General features: G+C 33.2%; 2 protein-coding genes across 4 annotated transcripts in view; one reads left to right on the forward strand and one right to left on the reverse strand.

The window, feature by feature from the left end:
• Positions 1-118: 118 nt before the first annotated feature.
• LOC126878102 (ubiquitin-protein ligase E3A) lies at positions 119-6414 on the reverse strand. Of its 3 annotated transcripts, none has more exons than XM_050640563.1 (12): positions 5785-6414; positions 4882-5017; positions 4622-4802; positions 3422-3787; positions 3031-3341; positions 2750-2947; positions 2353-2652; positions 2097-2297; positions 1720-1997; positions 1422-1638; positions 1111-1346; positions 119-1020 (listed from the first exon to the last, which is right to left on the reverse strand). In XM_050640563.1, exons 1-12 carry the CDS (start codon positions 5829-5831, stop codon positions 900-902), a joined length of 2592 nt encoding a protein of 863 aa, XP_050496520.1. In that variant the 5' UTR covers positions 5832-6414; the 3' UTR covers positions 119-899. The 3 variants fall into 3 exon arrangements, with proteins under 3 accessions (XP_050496520.1, XP_050496521.1, XP_050496522.1); XM_050640564.1 differs by having other exon boundaries at positions 4882-5073; XM_050640565.1 differs by lacking the exon at positions 5785-6414 and adding an exon at positions 5530-5694.
• Positions 6415-7622: 1208 nt separating this feature from the next.
• The window catches only part of LOC126878111 (sodium- and chloride-dependent glycine transporter 1-like), a 40932-nt gene continuing 30662 nt past the window's right edge, over positions 7623-17892 (forward strand). The window contains exons 1-2 of the mRNA XM_050640596.1: positions 7623-8176; positions 8616-8679. The gene's annotated coding sequence lies outside the window, so the exon portion shown is untranslated. The remainder of the gene's footprint in view (positions 8177-8615; positions 8680-17892) is intronic.

Here is a 17892-nt window from a genome sequence, read left to right on the forward strand (position 1 = left end):
ATATATATAACTCGTATATGTATATATATAAATTAGATACTTTACGTACAATGATAAATCGTGATGTAAAAGGAAATGGAAAGCGGAAAGTTACATACAAACTCGAAAGAAAAAAGGATTTAGCGTTCATGATTCTGCGTTTTTCTTTATCTTCTTCATTACTCTTTTACAATATATAAAATGTCTTGTGTACAATGTGACGATAAACGTCAAAGGGGGTGTTCCTCGGCTTTTTCTTGCGGCATTGAATATCAACTATAGGATCTACTAAATCTACGATACGTATATTTCTACAAATTTTGACCGATCATTCTCGGTTCATTTTCACATACATCACAGTTGCGCATCTCACTATTATTTTTAAGCTGTATGCACTGTATCATGCTGCATCTCACGAATAAAATTAAAATTAACGAGATAAATTGTAGTAGTTTTTTAAAAGCTGATTCGGAAATGAAATGGAAATTCTTTTCCATTGAATCAATGCAGGGAAATACAAATTATCAAAACAATTCGGCAAGACTGGTCAATCAAGTACGTCATTAACGAGTTAAATAACACGGAGACGTAAGAAAGTTTCAAAGCACGTTATCGCAAAGATTTTGTATTACTTTTTGTACAGCAATTCCAGTTTCCGCTTGCATAAGGAGGAAACACATTGGAGGACAACGATCGATTGCGAGGTATTCTCGGTATCAGGAGATGATTTTAGTATTTCTTTTTTATTTTCTTTCACCTTACGAAAGCAGAGGTTTTTAGCATTTCCACGTGTTTGCATAAAATCCGAATAAATACTTCCATATAGCGGGACGAAAAGAGAGAATCTCGAACTCCGAATTATAAGTTCGATATACTCTGAAAGACAGGGGGAGGGGGATCGAAGCTTTTTTTATGCCCATTTATAACATGCCGAAACCTTTTGAGTAATTAATTGCTTTCAACAGTCGATCTTGCAATTTCTCTATTGTACTGTAATCTGGCAACAACAATACGTTATAACACGTGTGGGCTATCGGCAATCTAAAATATAAAGCGTTACATTAGTTGTACAATTACAAGTTATTGTGTAATGCTGCAAAATAGGAATGTAACTTTATTTAAAAATTTCACCTGTCAGAATCTGGACCATGTCTTGCAATTACCATTTTTAATCTTGATAAACCACCAACTGGAACTCTGTCACTTCCAGTGGTAAACTGTAGAAGTCTTCGTTGACTTTCTGGTGGTAACGAATGTGCAACACGCCAGAAGTTACGTACTGCTTTGCTATCAACAGTGTAACCACCTTCGTATTCCGTAGCGGCTTCCAATTCCGCAAAGTCAAAAATTTTGCTGCCGCAAACAAGCTGTAAATGAGACATTAATTACAAATAATTATTGATACGATAAAAATATCTAAATCCTAAATAAATTAAATATACTTGTTCAATTTCCTCGGGTCTAAAAAGTAATGCAAGTGGACTTTCATCCGTGACCATTTGGAATCCACGTCTGAATGCTTTGAATTGTCTTTCGACAGATTTATTAAGTAAGAAGTCCGCATAAAGATCTACGAATTCCTTTTTGTTTTCTTGCGTCACAAATATCTCGTCACCATTCTGTTTCAGGTCATGGAAAGATATTGAACCGAAAACATCTCTATGAAATAGCATACATTATATTGGTTATTGTTTATTAGATATGGATTATTCAATAATTATTAATCTATTTACAGCTTACTTGTAAGCCACTCTAAAAGTTTGCATAAATGTTTCTGGCATATCATTTCCAGTATAATCTATCAATTCCTTCAATGTTCGATATAACGTAGGACTCCAGTCTTCTAAATCGGCAAAGCATCCTTTCCTACCAAGCAATTTTCGATAAACTACCATAGAGAAACGTACATCTAGTATTACATTATTGTATATTGCTAGGCCGAGAACGACGCCTATTAGCGTGAAATGTGCGTCACTTTCAAACGATGTTGGATTAAACCATGTCATTTGTGTATCTTCCTATAATAATTTGAGATATATATATATATATATATATAAGTAATTTTCCCAATTAAAAAATTTTTCTGAGATTTTAATTAATGGAAATCGCTAAATTACTTGAGTCGTGAACATTCCATAATCAGGATTAAAAATTTCTTCTACAATCAATTGAAAGAATTCTTTAGAGACTCCACCCTCATCAACTCCTTGTTCGCCTTCAAATTCAACGACTAATTGCTTCTTAAGATCAGATGGATTTTCCACTGCGACCATTTCCAATTCGACTAACGCATCATCTATTAAACGATCTCTCCTCACCTATTGTAAACAATTATTAATACGTGTTAGAAGAAGAAATGAAACATATACAAACCTTTAGTCTTAAATAGGGATTAGTAGGCTGTCCAACAACAGTCTGTAGAAAACTCATTCGGCGTTCACTGTACATTCTAATACGGTTATCATAATACAAGCCCAGCGTCTTTGTAGCGGGAGTGAGGATAAAAGCATAATTCATAAAACTAAATTTCATGGGTTCTTCACTCTTATAGTATGCAAAATCTTTGTCCATTTCTATCGCATCACTAAGTGGTTCATTGTAAAAGTCAGTGAAAGGTATAAATGGTTTTCGTGCATCTAGCGCAGTAATTCCTAATTCCTTAGCTAATGGGTCCTGTAAGAAATTATCATTATTATTAAAATATTAATAATATTTTTGTACGACATTCATAAAATAATTCGATACTTCATAATAATTTTCATAATTTCACCTGAGGAATTTGCGACAGAGATCTCCCAGATTTGTCGTTACTCGTAGATTCACCATCCTCATCTATATTTAAATCAGGTTCATCTAATTCACCAGCTAACATATTTGCATAGTATAAAATTTTCATAACTTTCGTGGGAGCAGTAATAGTGTCCGCATCTTGAACACAATAATCTCGCGTAAAAGATCCACCTATAACCTGTAGAAATGAAAACTCTTATAGATAAAAAATATTTCGCTATCAAAGCTTTTAATGATTTCAATTGTACTAAATAGTTATACCTTAACAGTTATTAATTCTTGCAGAGCTTGTAAAATACTTGGGAGCCGAGATTTACAATGTTTAGCCCACACACGTGCTAGTTTAGCTTGTGCCACAATAGGGAAACAGCTCAGTGCTTTACAAAGCATATGAAGAGCAAGTTCCAAATATTCACTGTTTCCAAGCATAGGAATTTCAAATACAATTAAAAATACGTTTAACAAGCTATCCATATTATCCCATGGCATAATACGAAATACTCTCAAATCTAGTTCAATATTATCTGCCAAAGTGACTAGTGCATTAACTAAAGCAGATTTGAACACTTCTCCTAAATACCAGAAAAAATTTAAGAAACAATGTATTGATAAGCTTTATTTAAGATGTTTATTTTACAAAACACTTTTTTACCTGGTAAGGACCAAAGAGCAGCAAAAGCTCTTCGCACAGCTGGTAAATCAATGCTAGTATCATCATTGTTAGGAACTGTAGATGATGGTTCACTGCTGTCTTCTTCTTTGTCTTCTCCTTGAATAGATCGAATTGCTTCTTTATCCATATCACCAGGTGGCCTTAATAGACTATCTGAAGCTCTATTAAGAAGTGCAGCCAGAGGAGAGTCATTTTTTACAGTTTTTTGGAAACTAAGGCTTAATGCTTTTGCACATGAAAATATCTCTCCCAATGTACGAATTAATAATGAATAAGATCCCTCTGATTTACATCTTTCTATTATATCCAATAGTTTTGCTTCTGTAAGATATGGATCTTGCTTTCCTGTTGACAAAATAATTGAATATTTTTATCAAAACATTTATAAATAATTTACTACTATATGTAATTGTAAAAATGCATTATAATATATATTTAACTATGTATAGTATTTTAAGTTAGAAATAAATAACAAGAAGTAAGAATCAAATACAATATTTATTAACACATACATAGCAACTGCACATGAATTTGATAAACAGTTTTTGTTAAAACTTTTGTAAAATAGTCATATTAAAAATTATTATTGACTTTCAAAAACACGTTTTGTATACCTTTCTCTTTCAATGCATCTGAGATACAAATTAAGTATTAATAATTTTGTAATAAATTGAGAATAACATTTTTTATGAAACTTTTTCTTGCAGGAAAGTTTTTTTGGAGAATAATTACGTTTACGTTTCTTATTCGTTCTATATGTCGATGATGCTTTTGTTCTTTTATATTTTTTTGGTTTAATAATTGAATTGTTATTATAATTTGGAATATGAATTTTATACCTATCTAGTATTCTCTGAAAAATTTCTTCATCTGATATTGATTTATTTGGAATGGAATTACAATTGTAATCTGTTTTGAAAAATTGATGTGAATGACTATCTCTATCCATTGATAGGATAGGAAGTAAAACAGGTGATTTTTCTTTTAAAACTGATTGCTCACAAACCTCCATGTTATTTAGTGATTTGCTTTTGAAAGGAATTTGAGTACTTTTATCTGTTAAAGCTTGAGATGGAGATATTAAGTCATTTGTATCAACAGAAATGTCCTTCTTTACTGGGGATGTAAGAATGTCAGTAGCTGAAGGAGCAGGGCTTATGTTGGAATTTGATGCAGTACCTTCATCTGAACATGTCGGATTCACGCTTTTAACTGGCAAACTCTTAGCTAAAGATGCTGGTCCAGGTTCTAAAGTTGTCCGAGCTACTTTACTAGGTTGCGTTCCATCGCAAAGTCTTGCTTCTTGGGAAAATAATTGAATAGCTTGCGCAGCAGCTTGATTTGGAGTCAGATTTGTTACCTGTTCAAAATATAAATTATATTAGCAACAAAATACTTCCAACAAAAATAAATGATAACATAGGTTTTAAGTTATGCACTTTTCCACTTGATGCACAGTTTTGATTATCACAATCAGGATTGCCACATCCATCAGTTAATTGATAAAAATATCGCTCGATCAACTTCTTGGCAACTGCACGCTTCATGTCGCTGCAAGGGCTCTTTGCTTCTCCCCTAATAATGTAATAACAGAAGGTAGGGATTACAATATTTGTACTGTAACAGATATTCTAAAACAAAATCAAAAGAAAAATTAGTATTATGTAATAAACGTAAGTTAAACAATTCAATATCTTTTATAATGTTAAAATATCTTAACATTTTGATACATAAAGGATAATTCAATCAAGACTTATTAGTATTTGTGTGTTTTCGTATTTTGCAGTGAATTACAAGAGTTTAAACATAATCATAACCTACAAAGTATATGCATATGATTTTCTAGCAGGTTATATTACATTTATATATACATTTAAAGAATTTTGAATTTCTAGTATTTGGCAATAGAATTGCGTAAAAGTTCTCTTCCGTATTAAACATAAAAATAAAAATTTTGCTATAAAAGCCCGGACATCAAATCGAGCATAGTAACGACATAAATAAAAGAAGCGAATTTAATTAAATTAGAAATGTTTTCCGATGCTTGTAATTCATTTAACTAAGAACACATGCTTGTGACATGTTACCAATGATTCGCGGTGTTGCCAATTAAAGAATGACAGTTCAGAAAAAGGATCAACTTCTCAATGTTGGGAAGCGAATGGAGTCGTTGCACCAAAACAAAGCACGTTAAAAATAGTCAAGCCTCGTAGATTCGTACGATATTATATTTCGCGATATATGCAAATAGTGTGTCGTACTCGAAGAACCAGTGATAAAAGATAGGGGTAAACAATGACGAAGAAAGTTCTAGATAAGTGGTATAGAATATCAATATATACCTGGAAGCGTGATCTTCCCCAGGGTCTTCTTGGCCCCTGTTGCTCATAGACCGTGAATCTTCAAAATTTTGTCTCCCTCTCTGTCGGTCGTAATAGGAAATCTCACCACGACCGTTTCTTCCGTTTGTTTCGGGGTATCGTCGAACCACTTATACACTAACACTAAATTTAGTTAGACACTTTCTTATCGACGGTTTTCAACCACAATGTTCGAGTTACCAAGTTAATACGTTTTTACAACGTATTACGTATTTGCTGTACACACTTTAGAATAGAATAGAGAAAGAAAGACGAAGTACATAGATAGAAAAGTATTAGAAAGGGAGAGGGAGGGGAAAAGAGAGAGAAAGAGAATGTAGTATGGTTTTGAGCTGGAGGTATATTTGTCTGTAACTTGAAACGAATGTTTGATCGAGGTTAAGTGAACACTGCGAACGTGAGTGCACAACCGTTACAATGTCCGTTGATCGTGTGACTCGTCGATCTCGTTGCTACACGAATTTTTCAAATCAATATTACAACACCGAGAGGGAGGAAAAAAAAATTATTTTACGATTCCTTCTTGACTGCTGTCTACTGTTCTACACGGCCACGATCAGCTGCGATTATCGAGATTCTCGATTAATCGGGCACAGCGATATTTCTCGATTTATCGATAACTCGACCAAATGTGACCTAGATCATGCGTCAAGATCGTTTTAATGCTTTTGATATTAATTTTTAGTGAGTATTAATATTGATTTTTATAATAATCAATATTATCAATAAAATATCAATAAAATATATTTAATAGAGTTTATACATACATTAATATTAATAATCGATCGTGGTCGTACTAATATACATACATACATATGCGTAAAAGCAGGAAATACATATGTATATGTAAATATTTCTTTCGTATAGAAATGGTCACGCATATTTTTGTCTTATACTTTTTAATTACCTGGTGTAACACTTCATTTCTTATTTTTTATTATAATTTAATTTACCTATAAACTCTATACTTAATATTCGTTTTTTAGTATTGTCTCAATACTCCTTTGTTATTGTTATCTATAAATTACGAAACTCCATCTTGAATATTGTAAAAGAACACAAGAGTCGATTAAAAAGTGAGTGGTGAACTTGAAAGTCTGATATTTTACGCAATAAAATTTAAATTGCGTTTATATATTAATACCAAAACATTGGAATGTTTTACTTAACTTCGGTTCAGCTCCATCTAGTACATATCGTACATATATATGTATATACACATATACAGCAGTTTCATGTTTTGTCGATAAAGTTTCCTCATTTAAAATTCCTCTTTATATCGAATAAAAGATACGAGACAATCTAATCCATGAATTCGTCAGAGAAAACTTGTTAAGAATATTTCATTCCTTTCTTCCGATGCTGAATTCCATTTACCTTTTTCTTAAAAAGATAATAGAATTTTTAATGAACTAAATTACGCATACCGTCAGCGAGATTTCTTACAGAGAAATAAAGGAGGACGTTCTTTTTATCTTTGAGAACATTATGTGATAAAGTATAGTGGAAAAATTTGGAAATTGAATGGAAAATTTTCTTCGTCGTCTTCATTTGCCTTTTGTAATCGGGTATAATGAACATTCTCATTATATATTTAGATATCAAAAGGAATGAGAATGGATATAGCTTCTTTCCGAAGCAAGCACAAAAACATAATAATCTACTCATTAATTTAGATTACTCTAAATTTAATTGATTGATAACGTTGATTATGTTAACTATTAATCTTCGAGTAAATCCAACCTACGATATTTTATTCCAAAATATGTATAAACGTATGAATTTATATAATATTGTTACACTTAGTTTTAGCTGCTTTTTTATTACGAAAAAGTTTAGCAATATTCATTAATAAATAAAAAAAAATGCATTAAGGATACTTACAAAACTTCGAGCTATTTAAAAGCACGAAGTATGGAATAAAAATGTGGTAGAAGATCCTACATATTTAACGGTGAAGTTTCTCAAAGAGAATATCGATTTCATGCTAAATCTAGCATGCATTATCACGGACGGCGCCGAGTATAATTCCTTGGCCGATTTCGTGACAATGAGTAAACGAGGAGCAAACCTGGGTTGGAAAAGTTTGAAGTCAGCGGAGTCTTTCGACAATCTTCAACGGGTTCGGGGCGAATATAAAAGGGAAATTGAGCTTTCGGGACGAAACGAGGGTCTAAGGCGAACAGGAAACCATTAGTTCACAGGAAAAAGGGTGAAATTATTGATGCCAAATGGTGCCACTTGGCCAGACATGCGAATAATGCTGCTTCTCCGGTCACGCCTTTATACATATACGCAAACTGCGTTTCGTACCAACCAGGGACCATAATTGTTACAACCAAAATTAAGAAAGGTATAGTATAGCAATTCATATCTTATGATTTTAAGTGATTCTGATCAGAAATAACCATTACAAATAATTTTTTCATTATTTGTTTCATGTATATGTACATACGTAAATATTGTGATACGTAGCGATCAGTAATGTGTGTGGAAAATATGCATGGTTCATCCAAGATAGCGTACATTTTCACGTTTAGTAGCGTCTTAAGAATACTTAATGCGTATGTGACTTTTCTGTGGATACCTGCGAGTGGGACTATCGCGATGCGCGTATGAAATTTGTATAACATTCTTTATGTGCTATTATTTATTAATTATTTATGGAGGCAAATGATTGGAGGAAATATTAATCCTGTTTACTTGGAAATTCCATCAAACGGTTTCCGGTATGCTGTTATGGATTTTAATGACTAGACAGGTATAATGTTTAATGTGGATTTTTCTTACAGAACGTCGTGCAGAATGGTTTACGTCTTCAAATGCCATAACCTTCTTCTCTACGACTTGTACGAGGTAAGTTGCTGCCCACGTATCGTTAGATTTGAGGATCCCTGTGCACCCGGTTGCTTAGGCTGACCTAATTTCGTTCATGTAAGGAGGTTTGCCCGCATACAGGGATCTTTCGACCGATCTTTAATTGTCAATAACTAAAATACAAAGCCGAAAATGCAATTTTTTAATTCTTGATTTTCGTCTTATTTCGACATCAAGAATCATCCCTTAAATTTTCAAATACCTGTATTCGAACATTCTGTTTATTTATTGTATTTATTACAGCATTTGCATCCTAATTAATTAGGTCTTAGGAATATTAAATCTCGTATTATAACTAGAACACTTTGATACTACAAAAATGAAATATAAAATATGTATACCAATACTTTTTGGACTGACTGATGGTATAAATTTCTTTTTATACCATCTTTTTACATTTTGATTGTAAAAAATGTTTCTTTTGTATTACTTTCAATCGTCGTCAATTTCTGTTAACATTACTGATAATAAACAATACCTAGAGGAAACATTAAAATTGGATTCCTACGGTCAAAATGCAATTATAATGACTATATTAATTACTAGTAGTGTTAATAAAAATTGACAATGATGGAAGATAATAAGAAAAAGTTTTCGCCCGTGATAATGATTATTGACTTACTGACAAAGTAGGAAACATTGACAACTACTAAAAATTTTTTACCACTGATAATGGTTGTTGGTGACCAAAAAGAGATATCCCATAATATGATCGTCAGTACAAACAAAGAAATGTTAATCATTCGTAATAATTATCCGTGTAACCAGATCACTCAAAAATTAATATTTTTGATTCATTTAATTTTCTGCTTTCGACTAAAATAATAATTACGTTTGTCTCAATAATTTTCTCGTAAAAACGAAAGGAAAAATATGTTATTTTTTACCTCTGGCTTGAATACGTTTTTCACCACTTTCTTGTTAATTGCAACGTTAAAAACACGCGTCGTTCGAGCATTACGTTCCGTGGCTCCGTTAACTTTGTGGGGAAGGAAATACGGTCGGAAAGTGCAGGGAAAAGGAAGAAACGGAAGTTTTGGTTAACGATCGCGTGGTTGCAATTATTTTTGCGTTTGAATTTTTCCCAAGTCTTAAAAACAGGAAAAGAGCAACATTTTTATAAAAAGTAATTTCGAGATCAAAGTTTGATTCCGCCACGTGTATGCGGTTAAAACAGAGGTAAATTATACTTGTTGGAATATGATTTTCTAGCAATTATTTAGTTTGTATCTATTTTTCCCCTTTTGTTCGATTATGTTTTACATGATATTATGCGGACGTGAATATTCTGTGTACGATATGAATATTTTGCTATTCAGAAGTGCTCGCATATAACTTTTGCTACTCAGGTCCAAGATGTGAAAAATTCTCTCAGTTTCTTACCACATGCGTATGAATTAAAAATATTATAAACGTAGAAGAATATGAACATAAAAAGATAAGAAAATAGAACGTGATTATTATGCTCTATTTTATATACAAATGATGGATAATTAATTTAGCACAGAATCGATGTGTTGTGATACATAAATGTAGGAAATCAGATTAAATAAATTTAGGATGGACATCTATATTTAGAATATTTTATTCGTTTTAAAATCTCTAGAGAGGCAGAAAAGGAATTTCTGATATATTTTCGAACTTTTATTTCTATACTCAAGTGGTGTTTTATATTTTACACTTTATCATAATTGAAATTGACGACTAAACACACTCGAAATTATTTTTACACTCTTTTAAATACATTCATCTTTGCAGATTTAGAAATTTCCTCAATAACTTGAATAATGGATAATGTGTGCTATCGACGAATTATCAAGTTTTTAAGTTGACAGTGTAATTTAAAGTTCTCGAGATCGCTCTCGTAGCAGATAGCTCGGACCATTTAGCCGGATGATCGAGAGTCGCTGATTAGACAGAAATCGGTGCTCGTGTGAGTAAGGTGTCATCAGTAATTTGGTGCCGAGCCAACTACTCCAGATTTTTCGATGATACACATCTATATCTATCCTCGAAATATGTCAAAGGTTTATAACAGTATGTTTTCTTCGAAGACGATGCAAAAGGAACATTACTCGATTTGATACGCCCTCGAAATCTTTTAATAGCTACCAAAAAATCGATGTTCGATTTTTCTTTTGGCAACGAAAGTTTCCACATCGAAAAGTTACCACAAGTTCAATTATAACTTATCGTCTTGATATGCAGTAAGGAGCAAAACCGAGCCAATAGTAACAGCTTTTCTGTAAATTATTATCTATCGTCATAAACAATAAGGAATATGGAAAATAAATGTAACACATACGATTGTCGTGGTTAGAGAAAATGTAAAAAATTCTTTTACAGTATAAATCTTCTTTATTTATCTGTAGTAAAAAGAATCGATTAACCCATTTTTATACCACGTTATCAAAAGTTCAATATTTGCAGTATTAGTATTTTGTTCACAACTCTTTTGCTTATAAAATAGCATTAATACGTCTTGCAATACTCTCTACAAGAATTTGATAATAATCCGAAGGTATTTGTTCCCATTGTTCCAGAATTCTATTATGCAATTCCATAATTGATGATGGCAATGAATCATGCGAATCACGCATTCGTCTTTTTCATAATCCTCATAGATTCTCTATGGAGTTGAGGTCTGGGCTTTGTACAGGTCAATGCAAAACCAAACATTTTTGAGTTCCCAACCAATTCTGTACGTTTCTGGCTGTGTGTTGTAGCTATTTTTATTTATTATATTTTTTTCCACGAATGGCATATTTTCAATAATATCTGGGAGATGATGTTGCAAGTTATCTTTGTACAGTGTATGGTAATGGTAATAACTGGTAATAACGCAAAGTATATAACGTTGAGCTAATTTTAATTAAATCATATCGTAGGGGATTAGTTAAATTAACTTAACACGTAAACTGATGTATTCGTCTCTTACAAAACCTTGTGGATTCACCACAATTTTTTTATTTCTTCGAATTTATTAGGTCATACCCTTCTTCAACTGTTTTATATTAGAATACTTCTTTTTAGTCAACAAATGATACAAAAGTAGAGAAACGAAGAAAAAGAAAATAGACTTATCATGTTTTTTCTATGGTCTTTAAATACTATAGTATTGTGGATCATCGATTTTGATCCCTTTAATTAGTTGTGTTATTTTCAGGGATATGAAAAGACTTTATTTATAAAAATTCTATTGTATCGAGGGATAATTTTTTCGTGGGTGTAGGAAACTTCAAGATCACCTTCGTATTTTTTTTAAATAACACATTATATTTTTTGTGCCTGGTAGAATAACCTCTAGATAATAAATAAATTCAGCACATATTTTTACAAAATTTTTTTCTGAAAATGTTGATATAAAAATACAAACTAACATCAGATTCTTATCGAGATCGATCCGTATTTTTAACATAAATTAGTTTCAACACTGGGATCAACGCTGTCTACCTTTAATACCGAAACATATGACGAAAATAAACGAGTATGTATGAGCGAAAGCTGTACGTTTTTAATATAATAATTCTAAACACAAAAATTGCGATATCAGCCATTTTGACTGATTTAGCAGTTTCAGTGATAAATATGATAAGAATGTGCCGTAAGCGATTACAATTTATGGACTTTCGTCACGATCTTGCAATTTCCGGCTCATCGAATGTTGGAAATGCACGCCAGATAGTGGCCATTCGAGAGTTGTGCAGGATAATAGACCAGTGGAGAGCAGATACGCTCCGCTGGAATCGCGAGAGGAAATCATTAAACTCTCGCGAAGGTCTATTCAATCTTCGAAGCAAAGACGCACTGGCACAGAAGAAAATATGCGATCTATCGATCTGACGGCTCGAATTTAATCAAACCAAGAGAAAAGCGTCCACAGTCGACCCCCTTTTTCTCTTTTTTCTTTTCTTTTCTTCCTTTTTCTTTTTTTTTTTTTTCGAAGCCAACACAGCCTCGCGAGACAATCGTTGTCGTTATCGCATACGAAAGCAAAAACTCTTTCAAAAAAGCAGGAACAGAATGAAGTAAACAGGCTTTTTTTCACAGTCGAAAAGCTGGAACTGGGGTGGCGAACACGATAGAGATTCTGCGAATGGGAAGCAGAAAAGTACACGGATTTACAGAGACCAGGGGTCGCTTGATAGGGGATGAAGCTTCCGCTTGGATGCGGCCGAGTTTCGATCAAGGCCAACTTTGCCATTCGTTTGTTACCCTTCACCCCTTCTACGTCTATCTATCTTTCCGTCCCTGCGTATTTCTTTCCATCTACCTCTCTTTGTCGCTCTATTTTTATTCTCATCTTTTATTCGCCCCTTTTTGTGATACTTCACGCTTTTTTTCATTGCTCTCGCTGTTATCGCCACCTCCGTTTGGTCCGATTGTTTCTCCTTTTTCTCCTTTCCTGTTTCCCTACGAAATTGTATCGTACATCCTGCTTGGTCCATTGAATATTCGTAAAAAACATGTTCCATCATAGAGAATATGTTCGAGCGATCGAAATAGATAAACAACTGGTTTATTGTATGCAGTGACTATAGAAAATATATGTACGTCCCATTATCTTCTAATGAAGTAGCTTTTTTTATCAACTTCTATATCTCGTTTTCATATTGAATTTTTCTTGTCGTGTAAGAATACTAGCAGATCATCTAATTCATTGGCACGTAAACGCTATAATAAGTACGGTGGATGCATACAATATCTCTTCAGCTACTGTATGTTAGTTTAGTCAAGTATCCGATTGTATCGATGTATAAGTATCTCGTTTTCCAGTGAATGTTTCTAGCCAATCACAAACCGATCAAAAACTCTCCAATGCGATTAAACACTGTTCAGAATACACTACAGTATGCGTAAGATTTTTCAAAGTTCCGAGATAAAAATTATTATTACAAAATGTTTGAAAGTTATTCGATCAAGTGGCCAAGTTTTCATAATATTACAGGTCGCAGAGTTGAGAATTTAAGGTCCTAGACTTGGACAGGTTTGAGATCTGGAATCTTAAATTTGGAGCCAACGGTTGGTGATTAGGGTCTAAAAGCTCGAGCTTCGTTGGAAGTTTACGGCTTGAGTTTTAGAGTCTGAGTTATTAGGAATTGGATTTGCAAGCTCGTGACTTTAGATCCGCGGTACAGAGTACTGAAAAAAATTGCACATATTTTCTGTCCTCAACCTTTATCTTTCCTTTGTTTCCTTTTGTTTACGTAATTTAATACTAGGAAAAGCTTCCTTTGTTGAGATTTCCCGTTGAGAAATGCGGAGATAATATATTACACAGTAATATAGAAGTGCGACTACTGTGTCAATATTTTCTCTTTGCACAATATCGTTGTGCGGCGAACGTAATAGAAGATGCGGGAAAAGCAAAAATCGGCTTGGAGGGACCTTTATTTTTGTGATCAACAGCGAAGAATATTTTTCGCAAAATAATTTAACATCTGATACAAAACAATGCATAGATATACAGGGTAGTTGGTAACTGGTGGTACAAGCGGAAAGGGGGTGATTCTACGCGAAAAAAGAAGTCGAAAATATAGAATAAAAATTGTTCGTTTGAGGCTTTGTTTTCGAGAAAATCGACTTTGAATTTTCGCTCGGTACGCGTGCACTTATCACGTCTCGTTATAACGGATCTCACTGTAGATCGTTGTCTCGATGAAAAAATTAAAAAAAAAATTTTATTCTATATTTTCGACTTCTTTTTTCGCGTAGAATCACCCCCTTTGCGCTTGTACCACCAGTTACCAACCACCCTGTATATACTTAGAATATTTCGATTTCTATATCGTTCTGTTATTGGCATAGTTCTGTTATTAAAAATACGTGCGTCACCCAATTATTTATTTAGGAAAATGTTCTTGAAATTCAAGCGCCTAAGGAGAGGAATGATAAAATGGAAGAGAATAGAGGCAGCAAGACATTCGTGTCTAACTTTGTTCCTGTAGATTCCAGAGCTCCAGCAGAAACGAGCCTCCTTTTTTCTTTTTTTGAACGCCTTGTGATACACACTACACAGTGCACATGTTAATTCATTTACAGATTTCACCTGTGTATAGAATAATTACAATGTTACAAATCGCGCCCAACAGTTTGTCGATAAATTTCATTTGCGACTCGATAATTCAGTTTAACGTTTGTCCTATTAACGAATCTCGGCTTGGTCACCTCTGGATCGATCGCACGTATGTATTTGCGTGCTAGATAAACACATGGTAGCATCGTGGCCTCCAGACGCGTAAACACGATTCACCTTTCATGGTTGATCAACTTGATTACCTCCGTTTCGCTGGGAGGTCAGAGATAAATTATGGACCGCGTTTAATTAACAAGTACGATGCATTGATTATCGTTACAAATCATCGAGGACAACACTCGTGAAGAAGACGAGACTTCTTTCCAAGTTGCTGGATTAATAATTTTGACTTAACTTAAAATAAAACGCGAAAGACGAGAATGATGGAAAATCAGAGCCATAGGTCAAATATTAAATAGATTTAATATTCTTGTATATTTCTTTGGATTTCTAATCATTTTTCTGTGAAACAGAGATCTAGATTTTGGTAGCAGGAAATTTAATTAGTTAAATTTTAATAGTCTACCACTCTTCCGAAATTTAATATACGGTTTGAATGTACGCGAGAATAAAATTCGTTGAAATCAGATCGATGCGATTGATAAAGTTTAATTAACAATAAAAGACGTCCTTTTAAATATGCTCCAGGTATTTATATCTAATTGAATTCTGTTCCAACATTCGAAAACTCTAAGACGAAATAAATTTCAATGGTTATCATTAAATATTGACAGTGTTTCTTTTCTTTCTGCGTTCTTTCTCAAAATATCATAACGAGTATTTTATTTTGATCGTTCTACATATTTTTCATATTATATACATCCTATACGATCTCGCACATGCATATTTGCTACAGACATGTATTAGTAATATTATCTAGAAAATAATATTGGTCAAATCGGTGACCTTTAAATTTCTACCACAAATGTATCTCTAATTTGTACAATATTGACATTATATCCATTATAGACGCAAATATTTATCAATAAATCGATCGTATTTAGAATTGTTGTAGTCGAACCAAATCAAAGTTAAAATTTTACTATCCAATGCTATAATTCATTCCAATCGTCACAGCTTCTTCTTTAATAAAAATTACTGGAGGAAAGAAACTCGACTTCCGCTGACGTGGAAGACCTGATTCGACCTTCACATACTCATTCTCGTTCTACGCTCACGATACCAATCGTCAATCGATATACATAGGTATTCGGTGGGCCGAGCTTCGTTACCGAATCTCCTCACTCGCAGGTGTCTCTTCTCGAGCGAGCAACTTTAAAGGGAACTCGATATGAGAACGAGAACGGCTGAAGGTCAAGATGGGATTAAGGATGTCGGGAGCGAAGAAAGTTGAAGGCGAATCGGATAAGACGTTTTTACGGGTTTCGTAGCTCTTGCGGGGTCCTTTGGCAATTTTTAGAAGGATACAAAGTAGAATTTGTATATTTTTATTTGCGGAGGGACGGAGGTTCGACTACAACATCGCGTCGATTAACAAGAACTTCACCTGATTTATTATGCTTTTTGTGCAAGTAATTTGAATATTTTCGACAGTCCATTTTATATATTTAAGACAATGTTTTTATATCCTTTTGTAATTTTTTATTACGAAACATTAATTGAATCTTCTAGAAAGATTGTATTAGACAAGATTTTCTGTTTTTATATCTCTTTTGCTATTTATATATGAAAATCTTTACCATTTTCATTAGCGTCGAAAAATATTAAATTCAATTTTCAGTTTCTAAATTTTTGTTTCAGAGTTAGCGTTGATTAGACTTTTAGTTTCTGTTTTCTTTGCGAAACTTCAAATCCCTGTTACAGATTATCAATTTTAATACTGATGTCCATACTAATTTTCAATCTTTTATCCTCTGTCTTTGTTTATAAAACACGTGAATTAATATTTGATTTATCAATGATTCTTGATGATATTTGATAATCAATGATTCTGAAATCCTTCGAATTCTTCATTGAGAAAGATCTACAAACATTCAACGTCCTTAAACGTGAAATTGATCGATCGACTTATATATATCACGATCCAACGATACATTTTTACACGTTAGAATTCTTGCGTTATTATATTCTAATCTTAATTAAAAATTCTACATCAGTCGGTTTCCGTCATTTTTATGTTAATTTCTATTTTAAATGAACTTCATCACGCCACACGTTCACAGATAACATTTAATTCCTTTTTATGCCATTAAAATTTTGTTTAGTAGAGGTCGTAAATCAGATCTGTGCGGGGGCCACATGTTGCTATATCACCGTGATTATGACGTCAGCGTTTTCGTCATCGACTCTTGAGTAGGTGGGCAGTAAATTCTTGCCATGTCATCCGCTGTTACAGTTATCCTCCAAAATTTAGCTCGACTCATGATTCGGTACACTGTGGTTAGTACCTACTTACACCCACGGTTAATGATGTCATTAACACGATTAAATAGGTGCATCTCCTTAATGATTGGAAAATCAATGTAACAGTTACACGGTATACGATAGTACATACAACGTTATACAGTGTATAACATCGTGTATAAGCATTAATTTGAAATTTTGGTACAACATGTCACTGCTAGAAACGTGAAAATCAATATTTTGGATATTTAAGTCGGTAGATTCTGAAAGGGACCAAATAATTCGTGTAAATAAATACGATACTTTCCTAATTTTCCCTCATAATCAAATTGCTAATAGATTAGATAATGGCTTTTGTTTGTACTTCATTATTCTCTATAGAATTACAAATTTTTCAGATTATTAGGATAACCGTAGGCAATGGCGAATAATATACAATGTGATATAATACGATACGAGACAAATATGATACCAAATATAGCGTATGACAGTGTACTTTAATGTCGGTGTTGTCTATCAACGTAAAATCATGTGCATAATCTATTCTTTAAGTTTTCTATATTAAGAAAAACGCGTAGGCAGTGGCTGCGGTTTATCATAGTCGAGCAGCCGCATGTAATAAAATTGCAAAATGTTCGTTAAACTAAAACGTGATACCTACGATTAAAGAACGTTCTTGTAAAATCTAATTTTGCCTCTATCGATGTACAGTCTATAGTTTTATGGATACTTTCTTGCAATTTTGCTTCCTC

The sequence above is a fragment of the Bombus huntii genome, chromosome 2, assembly GCF_024542735.1.
Source record: "Bombus huntii isolate Logan2020A chromosome 2, iyBomHunt1.1, whole genome shotgun sequence".
Classification (NCBI taxonomy): Eukaryota; Metazoa; Arthropoda; class Insecta; order Hymenoptera; family Apidae; genus Bombus; species Bombus huntii.